Raw genomic sequence first — 20,400 nt, forward strand, 5'->3', positions numbered from 1 at the left:
TTTGGGGGGTGTCCCCCTTGGAGAAACACTGCCATTTGTCATAGCACTGAAGGTTGTCCCCCCTGGGGGCATCGTCACCAATCAGGGGTGGATTAAGGAAGTACGTGAGCACAATGTCGATTATTTTACCAACATGTGGCGATCCACCACGGCGCACTTCCACAAACCATTTACTGTACATAAGAAACTCTGGCCTGTCGTTCTCCTCAAGATTTTCTCTGGGGCTCCTTTGTCTTTTTTGTAATATGGAGACTAAAACTGCACATAGCACTGCAGGTGCTGTCTCATCAGTGTGTTATAAACCTTAAACATAACTCCCCTTGACTTGTACTCCATACATCAGGGGTGCTACATAACCTGACCGCCTGTTATAATGGCTTCTTTACACTAACTGGATATAGATAGTGAAGAGTTTACCACTTCTCATAAAGTGTATATTTAAGTCTGAAACCTCTCACTGTGTATTCAAATATTGCATTTTTACTTTCTATGTATAAATACTTTACATTTACTTATTAAATTTCATTGGCCAAGTCTCAGTTCTGCCCAGGGACATCTGCAATCATTTGGCTCATTCTGTGTTATCTGCTGTTCCACCTGTTTTGGTATCATCTGCAAACTTGGCCAGCTTGTTATTTATATTCTTATCTAGATTGCTAATGTGTATAAAAATGTGGCCCAGCAACGAGTGCTCAAGGACACCATTTTTAACACTGCCCAATTCTAAAAAAGGTTCCTCTCAACATCATGAAACCATTTGCTTCCTGTGTTACGCCAATTCTGTTCCCATCTACACACAGCGCCCTGAATTCCCACTTGTTTTAGTTTGATCCCTAAGGCCGCTCATATGGGACCTTATTCAAAAAGCTTTCCAAAAATCCAAATAAGTAATTATTTCTCTGCGCCTTGTGATGGACAGCTGGGATGCAGACCAGGGGATGGAGCTTATACACGGCAATACCTCCCCAGGGACAACAGAAGGAAGGCAGCCCTCCTGGCTTGTTGTGGTACAACGGGTTGGAGCATGGACGCTCAACACTCTCCAGGGTTCGTGGCTACCAGCAGGGGGTGCAAGGGTGAATTGCTGAGCCTCCTTAGCAGAACTGCAGCCACACCCCGGCAGAGCTACCAGAAGAAGATCACCGGACACCTGGAGGACTTCCGGGCGCCCTATTAATGGAGCCTCTTCCACTCCAATCAAGGAGCCAGAGTCGAAAGGAAGAGAACGAAGCTTGAGGGAGGAGTGGAGGTGGATGGAAGAGAGAGGAAGAGACAGAGAGAAGGCAAAGAAAGTGCTTTTACCTGGTTTACTGTGCTTTTGTAATGTGCTGCTGAGGGGAACGATTTGGGAAGCGATTCCCCGTCTAAATGAACATGTGTGTTGCTGAACTTGTGCCTGCTGCATCGGGTGTTGAGGAGTTGGTGTGCTCTCTGGTGTTCACAGCCTCTGTGTTCTTATTGGTTCCCCATAGTATTCGAGCATATCAGCGAAACATAATCTTCCAGTATTAACCCATGCTGACTGTTCACTGATAAACCTGTTATTGTTATGTAATGCTTGATCTTTAACCTAATAATTGCTTCCATCAATTTATCCGCGATGCTGCCTACTGGCCTTTAGTTACTTTTTTTTAGGTGCGTTTGCATATAATTTGAAAAGCACCTACTGCTATTGCCATGTCTAGATGTCCGTCTGCACGAAACAACTCGGCTCGCAGTGAACTGAGTTTGTTCAGAATCAGATTCAGGATCAAAATTTGCTTTTCTGACCCTAATGGGTAAATAGGAATTTGTCTTGGCAGCATCGGTGCAACATAGAACAACACAAAATACAAAAGTTAAATATAAAATATGATGCTGCAGACAAGGGCAATACAAAATATAAAGAGATAAAATATGATTTAAAAAGTCCAGGCAGTCCAGTGTGCAGGTATCCATCGATGCCCGAGCAGACCCTCAGACCTAATTAGTCAGAATAACCGCACATGTAAAGAGCTATTTAGGTGAAGTGTTGTTTAAGCTTTCACTGCATGAAGGCAGGTCTTTGGTATCGGTGATGCCGTTAGTGAGTCGGATCAGTAATGATCTTTATGACTATCTTCTTTACCCTGGACTCATACGGGACTTAAATGTGCATTCAGTTACAGCTTATGGTATTTTCACAAGTTCTCACAATGCGCTGTAGATTGACTTTACAGAGGCAGTAGCCCACCAGACAGTTATAGATGATGTCAGAATGGACCTGATGTTGGTTGAGTAGAACTGGGGTCGGGGGATTGAATTTCCTTATGTCATGCATGGGTGCCTGATGATCACCCTTCCAGACTCAGAGAAAGCATGTAATACCTCATGGGGCAACAGCCAGCGCTAACAATACCATCTTCTTTCTCCTCCGTAGCTCTGAGAAATCACGTAGAGCGGACACTTAAGACATGCCCACAGGTCAGCACAATTCATACCTATTCCAGTCGGGACGACATAAATTCAAGGATTCCCAGAAGATGGCATCTTAATCTGAGGACTGCAGTGCCGTATGACGGAGTTCCTGCTTAAGAGAGTCAATACCTCTCAGATGCCACAGAGACTAGGAAGGCAGCTGCTATGCCTTATTTCTGTTGTGCCACTGCACGCCCATTTTTGTTCAGTTATTTGATTTCTGCAGTAAATGGGATGGCAGGGTTGGCACCACAACTTTTGTTTAGTTCTCCTCTCTCTTTTACACTTCACACTTAGCTAACACAAAAATAATATTCTCTGATGGGCTTTCTGAATAACACAGTTGCAAGAAACCCAAATTTCTGTGTTGTCCCAACAGCTGAGCCATTTATAGGAAGTGATAGGTAAGCAGGTAGCAGTTTCCTGAAATCTATGATCATCTCCTGAGTTTTCTGAATGTTAACGTCCAAATTATCATGGCTGCACCATACTCTGTTACACCTCTCGTTTCTATATGGACTCATCATTGTTTGAGATGAGGCCTATTAGTGTGATGTTATACTGACAGACGAATCAAACTTGGCACATTTATTCCTACAAGGAAATTTGTCAGGATGGTTCAGTTTTTGTTGACATATCCGAGCTTACATATGAGCTGTACATATTTTTGAAACTGCAAAATCTCCCATTGAGAATGACACTGAATTTTAAGTCTAGTCCATTTACTTATAAAGCACAAAGCACAATTAAAACAACAGAAGTTGACCAAAGTGCTGTACCACTTCCATTAATACAGAAATTCATCCATCCATCCATTTTCCAACCCGCTGAATCCGAACACAGGGTCACGGGGGTCTGCTGGAGCCAATCTCAGCCAACACAGGGCATAAGGCAGGAACCAATCCCGGGCACAGTGCCAACACAGAAATACATATATAGATAAAAATAAATACATCAAAACAGAATAAATAAATAGCATAAGTAATAGTCTCAATAAAATACGAAGTCTAAAAAGCTAAGGCAGACTGCTCCAAAGCTTAGGGGGCAGCTACTGCAAAAGCACCCCCCCAAACCCCCCCCCCCCCAAAAAATCAGTCTAGATTTCAGCACGGCCAATAACTTCAGGTCACTGGACCTCAGTGAGCGTGAAGGAGAATAAAGGTGTAAGAGATCAGTAAAATAAACGAGGGTTAAACTGTTCAAGGACTTAACAACAAACAGTAAAACTTTAAATGGCCTGTCCAGGGTTTGCTCCTGCCTTGAAACCTACGCTAGCTGGGATAGGCTCCAGTAACCCACCCACAACCCTAGTCTGGATTAAGCGGATTAGAAAATGAAATTAAACAATTGTATGTACACTATTAATACACGGAATAACATTCTGTTGTTACTGTTATGTTTTTAATACTGTTACAAAAATACGTAATAAACAAAATCGTGATACAACTCAGAAAAAGTGTTCATCTCCCAGCCTACAGAAAAGATGTAAACATATGCTCACATTTATGATACCAGATTGTGTAGTTATAGCACACTACCAACAAGGACTTCGCATAAAGGGATCATTTCCTTGCAGATCACCTAATGTGGTCTACCTAATTCTCTGTAGGAAATGTCCCAACAGTGAACTCATTCTGTGTAACAGAAACTGGACAAACACTCCGCCAAAGAATGAATCTGCACAGGTTCCACATTAAGCATGGCAATAGGGATGGTCCTGTAGGAGCTCACTTCAGCAGCGATGGTCTCTATGAGAAGGACTTTAAAGTCACAGTGCTTATGAGCAACTTCAAGACACAGTAGGAGAGAATGGAATGGGAAGTTGAACTGATGCTAAAATGTAACACACTACAACATGGTTTAAATAGAGCCAAGACTTTTATAACCAGACTAGTCATTTAGCCCGTTACAATAACGGGCGCTAGAACAGTAGTGCATAAACATTAGTAGGAACAGTCTATATTAAATGGCAAGGGACTTTGACCTCATTCTTTTTGTTGGTCGTATTTTTTCTTCTTTCAGCCTTTCTTTTGTTGATGTTTACTTGCTGAGCTGACCGTTCTTCGTGGGCTGCCGCCGTGTATTGTGTGTCTTTAATTTTCTGTGACAGTAATACTGTCTTGTACGGCTCTATTCAATAAGGGCGCGCACAAAAAGGCGAGCTTCAAAAGGGCGACCTCAATTGAGCGCGACGAATAAAGGCGTTCGTAGATAATGTAATTCAAATGGCTCTGGAATATGTGAAGAGCAACAAAGGTGCAGATCTTTATTTACACGCGCCTTTATTCGCTGCGCCCAATTGAGGTCGCCCTTTTGAGGCTCGCCTTTTTGTGCGCGCCCTTATTGAAGGATACCGTCTTGTACGTCCGCTGGCTTGTACGTCCGTAATATACCTTTAATTTTCTCTGGCGGTAATACAGGCGTGCGCGTCGGTAATATGCCTTTAATCTCCTCTGACAGTAATACTGGCTTGTATGTGGCTGTAATATGCGTCGTCACTGTATTGTGTACCTTTAATTTCCTCTCGCAGTAATACTGGGTTGTATTTCCGTAAAACGCCTCTAACTTTCTCTGACAGTAATATCGCGCATAGCACCGTGCCCCACGCATGCGCACTTCACCAGAAGACACCCACACATGGACACCTGGACGCACATAGGGATTTTATATATATAGATATGACGACTATTTACATCTCTCTGACTGATCCAGACGATTTAATTACAAATCCACATTGTAAGGAAAACTTAGCAAAAACTTCAAGAGACTTTGTTGGACAATCATCTTATCAAAAAATCTTGAGTATACATTGTTCTCCTCTCATGCTAAATAAATCTTGGGCTGGAGTGGCCTGTTAATTTTTGTCAATGAAGATGGCCGACTTTAGGGTTTTCCAATGCTGTCTCTGTCGTAGTGTCTATATAAACACTGGGAGCTCCAGTTTCAGTATTACATCTTGCTGAAGAAGGGGACTGAGCTGCCTCTAAAGCAGGGGCCCCCAACTGGTCCTGCAGGGCCCTAGTGGCTACAAGTTTTCATTCTCAAGTCTTTTCACAATTAGTGACCTGTTTTTGCTGCTAATTAACTTTTTTTTTAATTAATTTTACTTGATTTGTTTTTTCAGATTTGTTCCCCTGAATTTCTTCATCGTTCCTCTGAGTTTCTTTATTTCATTCCTTAAATGGCACCCAAAGAGAATCCAGGGCCTCAAACTCCAACCAATTTCACTCCAACCAGTTGCTTAATTAGGCATTGATTCTTGTTGTTAATTAAACCCGTTATTTAATACCATGGCTTGTTGCTGCTCTCATATTGCAATAGAATTCATCTCTGAAATTGTTGGTTTTCTCTTTTCTAAGAGCGCTGTTAAAATATTTTGGAGATCTGAGCAGATCAGAATTCATGAGACCGTCACTTTTCTTTATTTTCAGATACTGTGTAATGGTCACAGTTTGCTGCTCATGATTTGGTTCATTTTATATCTCACTATTGTTTGGCTGCTAATTAAGCAAAATGCAACAATTATGGGGTCTGAGTCTTCAAGAACAAGTCCATTACAATGAATTCAAAAGAAGTTAATTAGTAACAAAAACAGGTCACTAATTAAGAAAAGGGTTCGAATGAAAACCTACAGCCACTGGGGCCCTCCAGACCGGAGTTGGGAACCCTTACTCTAAAGCTTGCATAATGTAATCTGTTCAGTGGCTAACACAACAACAACATTTATTTATATAAAACAGTACAACACCATACTACCACATGAAGTGACTAGAAATTGTTAAAATGCTCCAACTTTCAAACCAGCTAGTCAAGTCTACAAATGCTCCTGAATGTTACATCATGTGTGCTGTTTTTTAACTTTTCTGTATAATGGTGTAACTTCTAGTGGATTCGAATCCATATCCCCCAGGAAGAGATGGTAGGGGTGGCGAGGAAAAGGAATGTCTGAGCATCTTTGCTAGGCCCCAAAAAGAAAATGGATGGGTGGATAGAGTTATGATTCTCCCAGAATCTCATTTCAATGTAAGACCATGGTGATTTTTTTTTATGACAGACGGTTGTCCCATCAGGTGTCATTCACAGGCGTAACTGTGAATCCAAAACAGTCTGACAAATATGCAAAGATCGCCTGCAGGTATGTCTGAGTATTGGGCATTCTCAAACGAGAACACTTGCTAAGTCAGCCACCTGATGACATAATTCACAGTTCTGATCGTATCCTGGATGTACTTTGGATAATCTTATTTGTGCGGTGCACACTTACAATTAACAAAATTACATTTTGGCTGGAACAAACTAACAAGAGTTGTACTTTCAAAGCGGCCGAGCTCTGTTCGTCTCAGTTTTGAGGGCCTGCTCTCACCTTGGGCCATTCCCACCATTACCTTAGATGTTCTACGGGTGTACCCAATGAAATTAGATGGTAATCTGAAGATGCTGCTAATACTGTATCTTCAGTATTATGAGAGGGTGTAGATATTGAAGGAAAACTATGAAAGGTAAGCATGTTACCTTTTAAGAACATTTCCATCTTGCACATGGTAAGCATAGGGTGTTACTCAAAGATCCCACATAGCTGCGATAGTTCAGGGAGATTAAAACACATTATCAAAACCAAGGCCTATAAAATTGTGTTACATTAATTAAACACTGTGTAGGCTAACAGTGGTTGGAGTTTTCAGCTGAAATATTAAAAACTAAAGATCCTCATCCCAAAATTAAAACAATTACATTGTCCATCTTCCACAATGTGAAACAAAGCAACTTTTTTTAACCTCAGAAAACAAAAACTGTAGCCCTTTCTCCAAGAACAATGACAAGTAGCCACTCAAAATTAAAGAAACTGAAGTTGCTACTTCTTCATAAGCTTTTCCCACTTTTATGTGGGGTTGCTGTATTGGACCAGCCTCCTCCATTCTCATCTGTTGTACACTTCCTTTCTCTCTTAGATTCCCCTTCGCACAGTCCATCCAAGTTGTCTTTGTTCAGCGTCTTCTCCTCCTTCCCACACCTTAATATCTATAATTCTTCTCCCCACACTGTTTACCTCTCTTCTCATTACATGTCCATACCACTTTAATCTTTCCTGAATTTTCTTAAGAGATTGTGCCAACTTTAATTGTACTGCTAATTCTCTCATTCCTGATCTTACCAAGCTTTGCTATTCTGTACATCCATCTCAACATCTTCATGTCTAAGGCATTCACGTTTCTTTTTGTGCACCTTTTTAACCGTCCAGAATTCTAATACATACAACAATGCCGGTCTCACTGCTGTTTCACCCTGTACTCCTGTGCTGATTTTTCTCCTGACACCTTTTCCCAATTTTTCCAACCTGATTGCATTCTATTGTTTATTTCTAGATCTAGCTCTCTATCCTCTGTTGTTGTTGATCCAAGATATTGGGCCTTTTCCACCCTTTGAAGCCTTCCTTCCTTGAGGTTAACTTCTCCATTTTGTTCTTGTCCCTGAAATCTTAGATATTCTGTTGATTTTCTACTAATCTTAAGGTATCTATCTTCCATAACTCTTGTCCACTATTCTAGCTTCGTTTTAACGGTATTCTTAGTGGTGCCACATGTTGTGATGTCATTTCCAAATACCTTCCTGACCCTAAAGGTCATTATCCCTAAATCACATCAAACTTGAATTCAGCATCTGTCTGATGGAAGATGTTACAAAGTAAAACAACCTGAATCTCTGTGGTTTTCAAATAAGGCCAAGATAGAACTCAGTGGTCACTTTTTGGGAGATGTGACAGCATTTCATAAAAAGCATAAAAAATAGGCCTTCAAGGATGAAGAAGTACAAGCTGACATTACACCAGTTCAGGCTGACGCTCCAATACCTTACAACATTGGTTAAGCAGGAATTTGGTGGGACCCAACTGGAACTGCAAGACCAAAGCAGAAGGCGGCAATAAAAAGGGTTAAAAACGGAAGCTTTTGTAGGACTAGTCTCACAGAAGGGGCAGTTCTATAAGTAAGAATACTGCCATCAACTTCCTGGCATGGTGACATATCGGTTAATGCTGGTGCCTCACAGTTCCAGTGTTGTGGGTGGGAATCCTACACTGGGGTACTTTCAAAAGTATTGATAATGCAGATCCAGCAGAATTCTTTCAGCTTAACAGTTAGCAACATACTTGAGGATGCCAGTAGAAATTAAGGGGTAGTGCATTTAGGACTGAAGCCAGCAAGCAGTTCTGCACTCAAACAGTTGTAGGGGTCTTGAACAAACTATCAAGACATGTAGTTGAAGCAGAAACCTTGACAACCTTTAAGAAGAATCCAAATGAGACATTGGGACGGCTCAGCTATTAATTAAATAAATGTGTCTAATGGACTGAATGGTTATTTCAACTTTGTTATGTTCTGTGTGAATCTGCAAGCTCTCCTTGTCTCTGGATGCTCTAGTTTTCATCCCATATCCAAAAGACATGCATTTTAAGTTAACTGATTGCCATAAATAGGCCCCATCTACTGTAGGACCGAGGCTCCAGCTCTCCCATGACCCTACCCTTAATAAGCAGGTTGAGAAAATTAATGGATGGATGGATACTATATGTTTAGGGAGTGACCCTTAAAATTAACAAATGCCAGATCCAGGACTGGTTTCTTTCTAATGCCTCCCACACTGAATTGGATTACATGGGTTTCATTATGCTATGTTATTGTCTTGAACTAAAGTCCTCTGAGGACCCACCATGGTATCAAGACACAGTTTCCCATCTCTAAACCAAAACTCCTGTAGCTCCACCTCTCAATTCCAAAGCTGTTGTGGCCTTCCTCCAAAAGAACATGTAGACTGTTACAGTCACTTACCGTATTCTTGTAGTTCGCTTCTGGAGGGCATGTCAAATCCAGGACCAGATAGGCCACTGTAAAGATTCTCCATGGACTGTGAAGAAAAAGGAAACACAAGTGAGGAGATGGACACAATTCATAGACACACACACACACACACTGAGAGCATCAGTTCAATTTCTCAAGTCTACTGTGCAAGCTGTTTTTCTGTGCAGAGAGCAGACCTCAGTGGGCAGCATGTGCTCTGCTGCTCTTACTGATATGAGATGAGCTGCCAGCTTCTTCACTGAAAATCTAGCTTCCAATTCCAATGAAGCAGCGACATCAAATGCATGACACCTTCATCTGCCTCCTTCAGTGATGCTGTAGCTCATTCATTCCTGCGTTTTCTACAAGCGCAGCAGGGGTGCTCAAATTCTATGTGTTTTCCGAGTATTTAAGCCTAAAGATCCTCCCTCACTCTGTCACAGAGAGAAAGCTCAGAAACTGAGTGGAGAAACGTCATCTTTGAACGCTTTGACCCATCTGTAGCTTGCACCTTGGCTGTCAAATAAGTGGGTCAAAGATCTGCTGCGTTCAAACGTGTAACACTTGTGGTGAAAGGCACGAGATCAAGTGAAGACTAATTGATATGTTGCTCTCTCCTCCACTGCGCTGGTTTGCCACTTCCAGAGCTGGTGCCAAACACCTGATACTCTACATGTGATGTTGACTGTTATGAAAGTCACTATATTAAAGTGACAATGGTTGAGTGCCAAAGCAGCTCCTTATGCTCTAAGTGTTTCATACGTCTTGTTGTGAAGTTTGATGTGAAAGGCACTACATAAAATGGAGAATAATGAATAGGTCAGCCCCTCTAATTCCTAGATGCCAAGAGAGTTTGACATTGCCATTGCTGATGCTGAACACCACATATGCTACCCTTGTAATGTACCTTGTGACAGTGGTTGTTATGGAAGGCACTATATGAAACGGAGCATGTTTAATATATAAGCCCACCACTTCCTAAGTGGAAGGAGGGTTGGCACTTCCAGAGCGGGTGCCAAACACCTCACACTTAATGAACTGAATGTGCCTTGTTATATTGCTTAATGTGAAAGGCACTATACAAAAGGGGAATTATAGGTCAGCCCCTACTAATTAACAGTTTGACGCCACCATAGCTGATACCACACTCTACCTTTGCAAAGCTCCCCATATAAAATGAAGAGTGACTAAAAGGTGACCACCACACACATACTCTCTCTACACTGTCAAAGTTCCCACCAATGGAGTGCTTACTACAAAAGGCGATATATAAAATGGAGAATGACTAATACAGCAGTCACTCACTGATGCTGAGATTCACAATTTTACCTATGTAACACATCCTGTGACGACTGCTGCTGCTGTGAAAGGCACTATATAAAATGAAGTATGAAGATACATTAGTCATCAGTTTTCCAAGTGGCAGGACAAAGAGTTTATCACTAATCATCATGCAGTTGTGCTTCCTGTGCAAGGCACTATATAAAATGATAAAATGTCAGTCTCCCCTGCTTTCCAAGTATTGGATCTAATTCTGAACAGCCCAAGAAAGACCTTTGCAATGGCACCAAATATGAAAGGTGCCATATAAAATGAAACCTGATTGATCAACTAGCAATGCCCAGCTTTCCAATGCCCCACTTACCCGGCTCTTCTCCGTCAGAGGCAAGGAGAGGAGAGTGCTATTGTCCACTTCACCCATGAGCAGCTCAGAAACACTAGGAGAAGACAAGACACAAGATTGAATTCATGGAGCTTTCCACGCTCGACTTCGCACCAATGCCGTGGTCCCATTGAGCACAGAAGGTGGCCGAACGATGAGCATCTGTAGTGATGGCCTTCCAAACTTCCCTCGGCTCCCAGTTTCATGCCATTTTCTACAAGGTCTTTTCTTTAAAACCATCTCCTGCAGTCAACTCATTAGCCAGGCCACACAACAGCTTATCACTGACTTCCACAAAGCCAACGACCAGTTCTCCCTAAACTGAGTACCTTCTGCTTTCTCCCAAGATGCTGCCATCCTTGAACTGTATGCCTCCTCTGAGATTATCCCAAAAAGAAAATAAGCCCCTTGAGTGTACCTGCTGCATCGGGCCATACATCCCTCTGGCTTCAGCCATGTGTCTGCAGGGTCACCATTAAACACTCTGAATGTGTTGGTCATCTCACTCTCGCTTGTCTGCGTCTGACACCTGGCTTCCTGCTGCAAATAAGGAAGCAGGTTCTCTATTGTCAAAGCCTCATGTTCTGTCGTGTGAGCCAATAATCTCAGCATCATCTGACTTCTCTGTTTTTGGCAACAGGGTGCTGTCGATTAAAACTGACTAAGCCGTGGCAGTCGCCTCTGGGGTTTTATGAATTGGGCGAGGCACTGTTTCACTTTTTAACATTTTTTATTTTTTTAACCTCTGATTAATATAAACTACCATCTTTTTGCTTTCAAACTTTCTGAATTCAATTCAGTGTTTATAGTATAAAGAGTGACACTGGGTGCAGCTAGGAGCCAATCCTATAGAGGGCACCAGTACCCTCAGCTCAGAGTGATTAATTAACCCAACCCACACATTTTAGGGAATGAAGAGGAAATCAAACTATTGAAAGAAAGCCCGTACAGGGAGAATGAGAGCAGATTTAAAGAGAAAGCCCATGTAGATATACAGGTGCTGGTCATAAAATTAGAATATCATGACAAAGTTGATTTATTTCAGTAATTCCATTCAAAAAGTGAAACTTGTATATTAGATTCATTCATTACACACAGACTGATGTATTTCAAATGTTTATTTCTTTTAATGTTGATGATTATAACTGACAACTAATGAAAGTCCCAAATTCAGTATCTCGGAAAATTAGAATATCAATTAAGACCAATGCAAAAAAAGGATTTTTAGAAATGTTGGCCAACTGAAAGGTATGAACATGAAAAGTATGAGCATGTACAGCACTCAATATTTAGTTGGGGCTCCTTTGGCCTGGATTACTGCAGCAATGCGGCGTGGCATGGAGTCAATTAGTCTGTGGCACTGCTCAGGTGTTATGAGAACCCATGTTGCTCTGATAGTGGCCTTCAGCTCTTCTGAATTGTTGGATCTGGCGTATTGCATCTTCCTCACAATACCCCATAGATTTTCTATGGGGTTAAGGTCAGGCGAGTTTGCTGGCCAATCAAGAACAGGGATACCATGGTCCTTAAACCAGGTACTGGTAGCTTTGGCACTGTGTGCAGGTGCCAGGTCCTGTTGGAAAATGAAATCTGCATCTCCATAAAGTTCGTCAGCAGCAGGAAGCATGAAGTGCTCTAAAACTTCCTGGTAGACGGCTGCATTGACCTTGGACCTCAGAAAACACAATGGACCAACACCAGCAGATGACATGGCACCCCAAACCATCACTGACTGTGGAAACTTTACACTGGACCTCACGCAACGTGGATTCTGTGCCTCTCCTCTCTTCCTCCAGACTCTGGAACCTTGATTTCCAAAGGAAATGCAAAATTTACTTTCATCAGAAAACAACAGTCCAGTCCTTTTTGTCTTTAGCCCAGGCGAGACGCTTCTGACGCTGTCTCTTATTCAAGAGTGGCTTGACACAAGGAATGCGACAGCTGAAACCCATGTCTTGCATACGTCTGTGCGTGGTGGTTCTTGAAGCACTGACTCCAGCTGCAGTCCACTCTTTGTGAATCTTCCCACATTTTTGAATGGGTTTTGTTTCACAATCCTCTCCAGGGTGCGGTTATCCCTATTGTTTGTACACTTTTTTCTACCACATCTTGTCCTTCCCTTCGCCTCTTTATTAATGTGCTTGGACACAGAGCTGTGAACAGCCAGCCTCTTTAGCAATGACCTTTTGTGTCTTGCCCTCCTTGTGCAAGGTATCAATGGTCGTCTTTTGGACAACTGTCAAGTCAGCAGTCTTCCCCATGATTGTGTAGCCTACAGAACTAGACTGAGAGACCATTTAAAGGCTTTTGCAGGTGTTTTGAGTTAATTAGCTGATTAGAGTGTGGCACCAGGTGTCTTCAATATTCAACCTTTTCACAATATTCTAGTTTTCCGAGATACTGAATTTGGGACTTTCATTAGTTGTCAGTTATAATCATCAACATTAAAAGAAATAAACATTTGAAATACATCAGTCTGTGTGTAATGAATGAATCTAATATACAAGTTTCACTTTTTGAATGGAATTACTGAAATAAATCAATATTCTAATTTTATGACCAGCACCTGTAGAAAAATGTGAGCAGATATTGACAGAAAGCATATGTTGAATGAGGGAGAACATGATCAGATGTAAAGAAAAAGCCCATGTTTATACAGGAAGAATGTAACCAGATATTGAGAAAAAGTGTATGTGGATATAGGAAGATCCTGACCAAATATTGTGAGAAAGCCCATGTGGGCATAGGTAGAACATGACCAGATATTAAATGAAAGCATTTGTAGATACAGGGAGATAGAAACCAAATATAAAGAAAAGCACATGTGGATGCAGAGAGAATGTGACCAGATTTTGAGGGAAAACTCATATGGATGGATATATGGATAACATGACCAGATATTGAGAGAAATCATATGTGGATACAGGGAAAACGAGACCGAATTTTGAGAGATGGCCTACGCGGATACTAGGAGAACGTAACCAGATATTGAGCAAAAGCCCTTGTAAATACAGCAAGAAAGTGACCAGAGTTTGAGAGAAGGTCCATATGGATATATGAAGAACAAAACTAGATTTTGAGAGAAAGCCAATGTGGATACAGGGAGAACATGACCAGATATTGAGAGAAAGCCCAATTAGATATAGACAGGACCTGACCAGATATTGAGAGAAAGCCCATGTTGTAAAACTCCATGCAGAGAAAGAGATCAGGCTGGGACTGACGCCAGTATGACAGAGCAGTTAGGCAGCAGTTCTAATCACAATGCCATCTTTTCACATTGCTCAGGATGATCAATTTTATTAGGAATCAAAGCACTCCCACACATTACTGGAGAGCACACAGCATCAGCCTTATGACTCACTTGCTGCTGAATGCCACAGCGATGGTCTCAACTGCCTTCTCAAAGTCTTTCTTGTCGGCTTCAATGTTTGCCTCATAATGGAAACCTGAAAGAAGAAAACAAGAGTTTTGGCCAGTGGCTGCAACATATAAAGACAAAGAAAACATGGAAAAGAGAAGGTGAAGAAAGGAGACTAATGAGAGAAGATGGACAGGATGGGAGGGAGGGAGAACCTGAATCTGACCACAGGACAAAGAAACAGGGCAGCTGGAGCCAGTTCCACAAGGCAGGAAAGATCATTAAATGGGGTGCCAATCCATCACAGGGTGAAGACAAACACACACAGGCCAATATAGCATCGCCAATCCACCTGTCCTGCACGTCTTTGAACTGTGGCAGGAAATTGGAGCACATGGAGGAAGACCACATAGACACAGGGAAAACATGCAGCCTCCATGCAAGGTGGACCCAGAACATGAACCCCAGCCTTTTTGTTCTGAGGCAGTGAAGCTACAACTGCACCACCGTGCCACCCCCATATACTGTATATCAAAAAGGCCCAAAATACAAAATACAAAAATGAAGCCCATAAAAGCACTTTAAGCATAGAAGAGGCACATGATAAACTATATATATATATATATATATATATATATATATATATATATATATATATATATATATATATATATATATATATATATATATATATATATATCACTAGCTGTGCTACCCATCTAAGACAGGTTGAAATCTAAACAATCAGCATTAACTTTGTACTGCACCATCTATTGGATTGTATTTTGCAATGCTTGTCGTAAACATACATTGCCATTTGTCATTCCAAAGGATGGTGGCTCACAAACATTTACAGTAATAAAAGTGCATTTCTACAAATGTTTGTGATGGATCATCTGTTGTAATGGAAGATGAAACGCATATGTCTCTGTTATATGCCATCTGATATGGGATTCGTAAAAGCAGTGTTAATGTTTGTGATGTGCCATCTGTTGGAATGGCAAATGCAATGCATTTCAATACTAAAAATGTTTGTAATGCTCCATTTTTTTGAATGACAGAGACATAACAACTGGACAGATACACAGACAAACACAAAAGTCCTCTTTTACGGTGGATTACTATTGCTATTATTATTATTATTGTTTTATAAAAGCTTTATTGAAATAATATATTCATTAAATATACTGCTGCATGTCTCAGGTTATGAAAGGATGGTCCACAGCTCAGACCCGAGTGGTCTGTCACTAGGGGACAGTAGTTCGGTAGGGTTTATTTAGTGACCCATTGTTGGGCATTGCATGACTCTGCACAACTAGGTGTGTGTATGAATGTACCCTGCGATGGCCTGGTGTCGTTCTGCAGTGGGTTGCTGCCTGGCTGATGGTGGTTCCCCGACTGTGGAAATGGATGACTGGATTGATGGATGCATTGTATCCCCCATGCCCTTAGATGGCAGCAGAAAACTGTAGATGCTGCATATTTGATTTCTTTTTAAGTAGGATATGCCCCTCCGCTGACTTACACTGCTACACACTATGACAGCACAAAAAAGAACTCCAGAGGTGACATCCCTTGAGCGACAAGCCAAACACAGGAGGAGCTTCAGTGACAAATAACAACGAGAGGTAAAGCTGAATGTAGATGCATAACAGCAGGCCAACATTATGGCACGCAGATATGATGATACAGAATGCAAGAACAACGACAGAGAAATTTTTGCCATCAAATGAGGAGATCATCAAATACTCACAACTTCCACCCATATGCAAACACTGCTTTTATACTGTCATGCATGTGCATCTGAGGATCACTTTACCCGTTCTAATCAGGTATGCAATACCACTCCAGGATGAGGGGGGTGCTGTCGCTAACTGCATTGTCTCTTCCCTCTGCAGCTCAGAGAAGAAGATGACCCAGCAGGATGACTGACCACCCCTTGTTGCTACAAAGGCCCCGCCCCTCCCACTCTGGAGCATATAAAAAGGCCGTTCTCAGAAGGAGGGTGTCACTTGTGACCCGAGCCTTTGACATGACGGAGCTCCCCAGTCAGACTCACTGAAACAGAGCCAGATTGCCTATACCATTGATGTCTGCTAAAGTGACCCCGAGCGCCTGTTTATTCTTTTAAATTACCGGGTTGGCACCCCAACTATTTTCGGGACCCTGCAAGTCACTTTGTTCCACAACATCCATACATCAATGATTGGTTGAGAAGCACTACTTTCGAAACTTGGATTGGCAATGTGCTCACTGTGGGCCGGTGTTTTTCATACTGAAAACAAATGAATGTGAGGCGAAAATGGAAATGTTCAGCTTGCTCTATATGGACCACCTTTATCTGACAACCAGTGTGTCTCCATGTGTGAATGATTTTTTTCTTATTACTTCATCTACCATGTTTTTCTAAACCCAGTGGGTCAGTAGGGTCTTACTGCTTCTTTATGGCATTTACAAAGGCTTCTTAGTGTGCTGGTGGAGTGGTGGCTCTGAGGCTAGGGATCTGCACTGGCAATCGGAAGGTTGCCAGTTCGAATCCCATAAATGCTAAAAAGGGACTCTGCTCTGTTGGGCCCTTAACCTGCAATTGCTGAGTGCTTTGAGTAGTGAGAAAAGCACTATATAAATGCAAAGAATTATTATTATTGCTGTGTGGGATTTTCACATTCTCTCCATTTCCATGTGTGTTTCACTTATGTTACATTGCAAGATGTGCATGTTAGGTTAAATGGCAATTCTAAATTGTCACCCTACAAGTATGCTATGCCAGCCTGTCCACTGTTCCTGTCTTCTGCCAGATTCTGTCTGGAAAGGCTCTACTCAATACACCACCCCTAAATTGAATTAGATGTGCAGCGTAGCCCTCCAGTGCCTAACACATTGTATTGTAAGTAATATGGTTGGCAGTCCACAACACTGAGCCACTACTTGACCTCAAGTGAATCGCTTTGTTCGGCTGCACTCACACTCTGGGATTTTGGGAACAGTCTTTCTGTTCTTATGACTTGGTGAATAAATACTGGACATACACTCAAGATTAGCACAAAGTGGGAGGAGCTTAGAGAGGCCAGACAGCCTAAGGTGCTATGAAGTAAGAGCAGGGAGACAGCGAGCAGGAAGCCATGTCTTCGCTCCCCAATAGCCCCATGTTACCTTTAACTTTGGAGATGAGGGTCCCGGCTGCCGTTAGCACTTCCACCGTTTTCAGCAGAGGATATTTGTTGATGACCTGTCGCAGAATCCTCAGCACTTCCCCCAGACATTCATGTGCAAGTGGACGCTGGTTCTCCTGGTGGCCTGAAACAAAAATAAAGACATTCAGAGCTCCGAGCTTCCCCTCCTCTAAAGGACACAACACAAGGAGGTGAGATGGCTTGACTGAGCAGACACCCTAAAGTGGAAAACTAAAGGGAAGGTGATGTATGTGAAAGCTCAGTAGGAATGAAAACCAGAAGACTTGGTGACCATCAGGGCCCCAAGGGGCTTTCCTGCAGCACTTTCTCTTGCGTCAACAAATGTGCTTTAGAAAAGCTCACCGTTGCAGGAGGAAGAAAGGTCACTCGGGGCGCAGGGAACTGGTGAGGCGAGAGCTTAGGAATTTGGCTTTTTCGTGCATCTCAGTTCCCCTGGAAATCAATCTTCTATCTAACAGGAAGAAGTGAAAGTGAGTGACCACCGAGGAGTTGGGGAAGGGGGCACACAGGATCCTTTTTTTCCCTGGCTAGGTGAAGTCTTCTGTCATCTAATGCCAACCTTCACCCCCGGCCTAAAGCAACTTTCACTCACAACATGAAACACCCTAAGCCAGGCCTATGGAGACCCCCCCACTCCCCCCCCCACCACTGAATCCTCTGTTCTCGAGGTGCTTGGTGTGACTGTTAGACCTCTGAGCTGCACGCTTCCTCTTCCTGCTGCCTGCCTGGCTTGCAGCTCCCACCAGCTTCCTTCCTCTGTGCAGTGCAGTAAATAAGCATCTAGGGCGGGCCTGCGCCATATATAATACCCAGTAGCGGGCAGGGTAAGGGGGTAGGGGAAGGATTGCTACAAAGAAAGGCAAAGCCTGGGGACCACCTTGGGATAGCAGACAGATACAGCAAATACAAGTGAGGCGGAATCAAAGGTGGTGGCATCTGACACCCTGATCACACCCTACATCTTTTAAAGAGTGCCCTCTGTTTTTGGCCTGATTCCTCATACTCGTCATATTCTCAAAATGAAAGTCACATTAAGGAATCCAACCAGACAGGCCAAAGGTCGACCTGTGGAGTCTTGAAGCACAAACCATAAGCCACTCAGAGATGCATCTAAAGACAGACATCTACATGTGTCATTCCAGTAGCACTGTGTGTTTTAAGTCTGTACTTGATACAGTAAAAAGAAAACTTGACATCTTGTGCTTCGGGGAAATCTCCTGTCCTCGAAGTAAACAATCATCCCACATTAGGCGAGAGCTGCCTCCATCAAGTATAAAGGCACAATGGGCAAGAGCGGGCTGGGTGACAAAGATCGAGGAGCCCATCAGACTTGAGAACAGCACATCAGACAACCTATAACTACTAGTCAGGACTGAGAACTGAGGGCCAGGCTGAACCACAGGCTGTCAATCATAATGGAAGACGGGACATGGGAGTCATAGTGGGGAAAAAGAGTAACAATTATCCAGGGAGAACTGGGTGGGGGTATTGAAGCATGGAATGAAAAGTTTGTTTTAGAGAGGAAGGAGCCCACATAGACAGTTTATGTATAGGGCCCAGAGTTCTGTGCTACACCCCTGACTTGGGAACAAACAATCAGAGTGACCTACCAGTAAGCACTGGGAATTGTGTGTTGGACTGAGCTGCCAATCACACATGAGAACAGCCTATTAGAGTGGCCTATCAGTCATACCCAAAATATGGCTATCAGTATAACCAGATGGTCACACCTGACATTTGGCTATCAGAGTAACCTACCAATTAGAACTAGGAATTGTGTGCTGGACTGACCACATCCCAATCACACCTGAGAATAGAGTGCTGTGATCAGTAATATCTAAAACCAGGCTGTCAAAGTAACCAGATGGTCACACCTGACAGCTGGCTATCAGAGTGACCTACCTGTGAGAACTGAAAAATGCTGCCAATCACACTTGAGAACCACCTATCAGTGGGACGTACCAATCACACCTAATAAAAGGCTCTTAGAGAGGCCCACCATTGAGAACTGAGAAATGGGGGCTGGACTCATCTGCCAAGCACACTTGACAACTGGCTGTCCAAATGACCCTGTAATCAAAACTAACAATTGGATACCACAATGACCTGCTTGGTCATGTCTAAGATCTGGCTATGAGAGTGACCCACTAGTGAGAGAAAGGAATTGTATGCTAGACTGACCTCCCAATCACCTGCGAGTACAGGCTGTTAGAGTGACCTATCAGTCAGAGCAGAGAACTAGCTATCAAAGGCCACACCCGAGACATCGCTATCATGGAGATGTGTCAATCACACTGATGACCTGATGATCAGAGTGAGATGAAGATCATACCTGAGGACAGGAAATCGGAGTGACCAGCTGATCACACCTGAAAATTGGCTATGAAACTGCCCTAGCAGTGAGATCTGAAAAATGCTGGACTAATCTGCCCTGCACACTAGACAACTGGCTGTCCAAATAACCCTGAAATCAAACCTGAGAACTGGACATCAAAGTGATCTTATAGGTCATGTCTGAGAACTGGCTATCAGTGACCTACCAGTAAGAACTGGAACTTGTGTGCTAAACTGACCTGAGAACAGGTTATTAGAGTGGCTTATCGGCCATACCTGAAAACTGGCTATCAAAGTAACCAGATTGTCACTTTTGACAACTGGCTATCAGAGTGACCTACCTGTGCAAGTTTGGAATTGTATTGTGCAATAGACTGACTTCCAAACCATACTTGAGAAAAGGCTAAGAGTGTCCTGATGGTCACAAACAACAACCGGCTTTTACAGTGACCTGCAAAAGCCACATCTGGGAATGTCCTACTGATCTTACTTGAGAAAAGGCCATGAGAGTGCAGTGATAACTGAGAACTAGGAGTCAGAATGACCTCCAAATAATCCCTGAGAACAGGCCATTAGAGT

The 20,400-nt window shown here is 42.7% G+C and overlaps 1 protein-coding gene across 6 annotated transcripts in view; it reads right to left on the bottom strand.

Moving 5' to 3' along the window:
- Positions 1-20,400, bottom strand: part of arhgap45b (Rho GTPase activating protein 45b) — a 115,787-nt gene that overhangs the window by 44,965 nt on the left and 50,422 nt on the right. For all 6 annotated transcript variants that reach the window (XM_028816279.2, XM_028816278.2, XM_028816277.2 and 3 more), the window contains exons 3-6: positions 17,447-17,590; positions 14,297-14,381; positions 10,915-10,987; positions 9,261-9,336 (exon numbers count right to left, since the gene is read on the bottom strand). In XM_028816279.2, the coding sequence (XP_028672112.2) occupies positions 9,261-9,336; positions 10,915-10,987; positions 14,297-14,381; positions 17,447-17,590 (378 nt within the window). The remainder of the gene's footprint in view (positions 1-9,260; positions 9,337-10,914; positions 10,988-14,296; positions 14,382-17,446; positions 17,591-20,400) is intronic.

The sequence above is a fragment of the Erpetoichthys calabaricus genome, chromosome 12, assembly GCF_900747795.2.
Source record: "Erpetoichthys calabaricus chromosome 12, fErpCal1.3, whole genome shotgun sequence".
Taxonomy (NCBI): domain Eukaryota; kingdom Metazoa; phylum Chordata; class Cladistia; order Polypteriformes; family Polypteridae; genus Erpetoichthys; species Erpetoichthys calabaricus.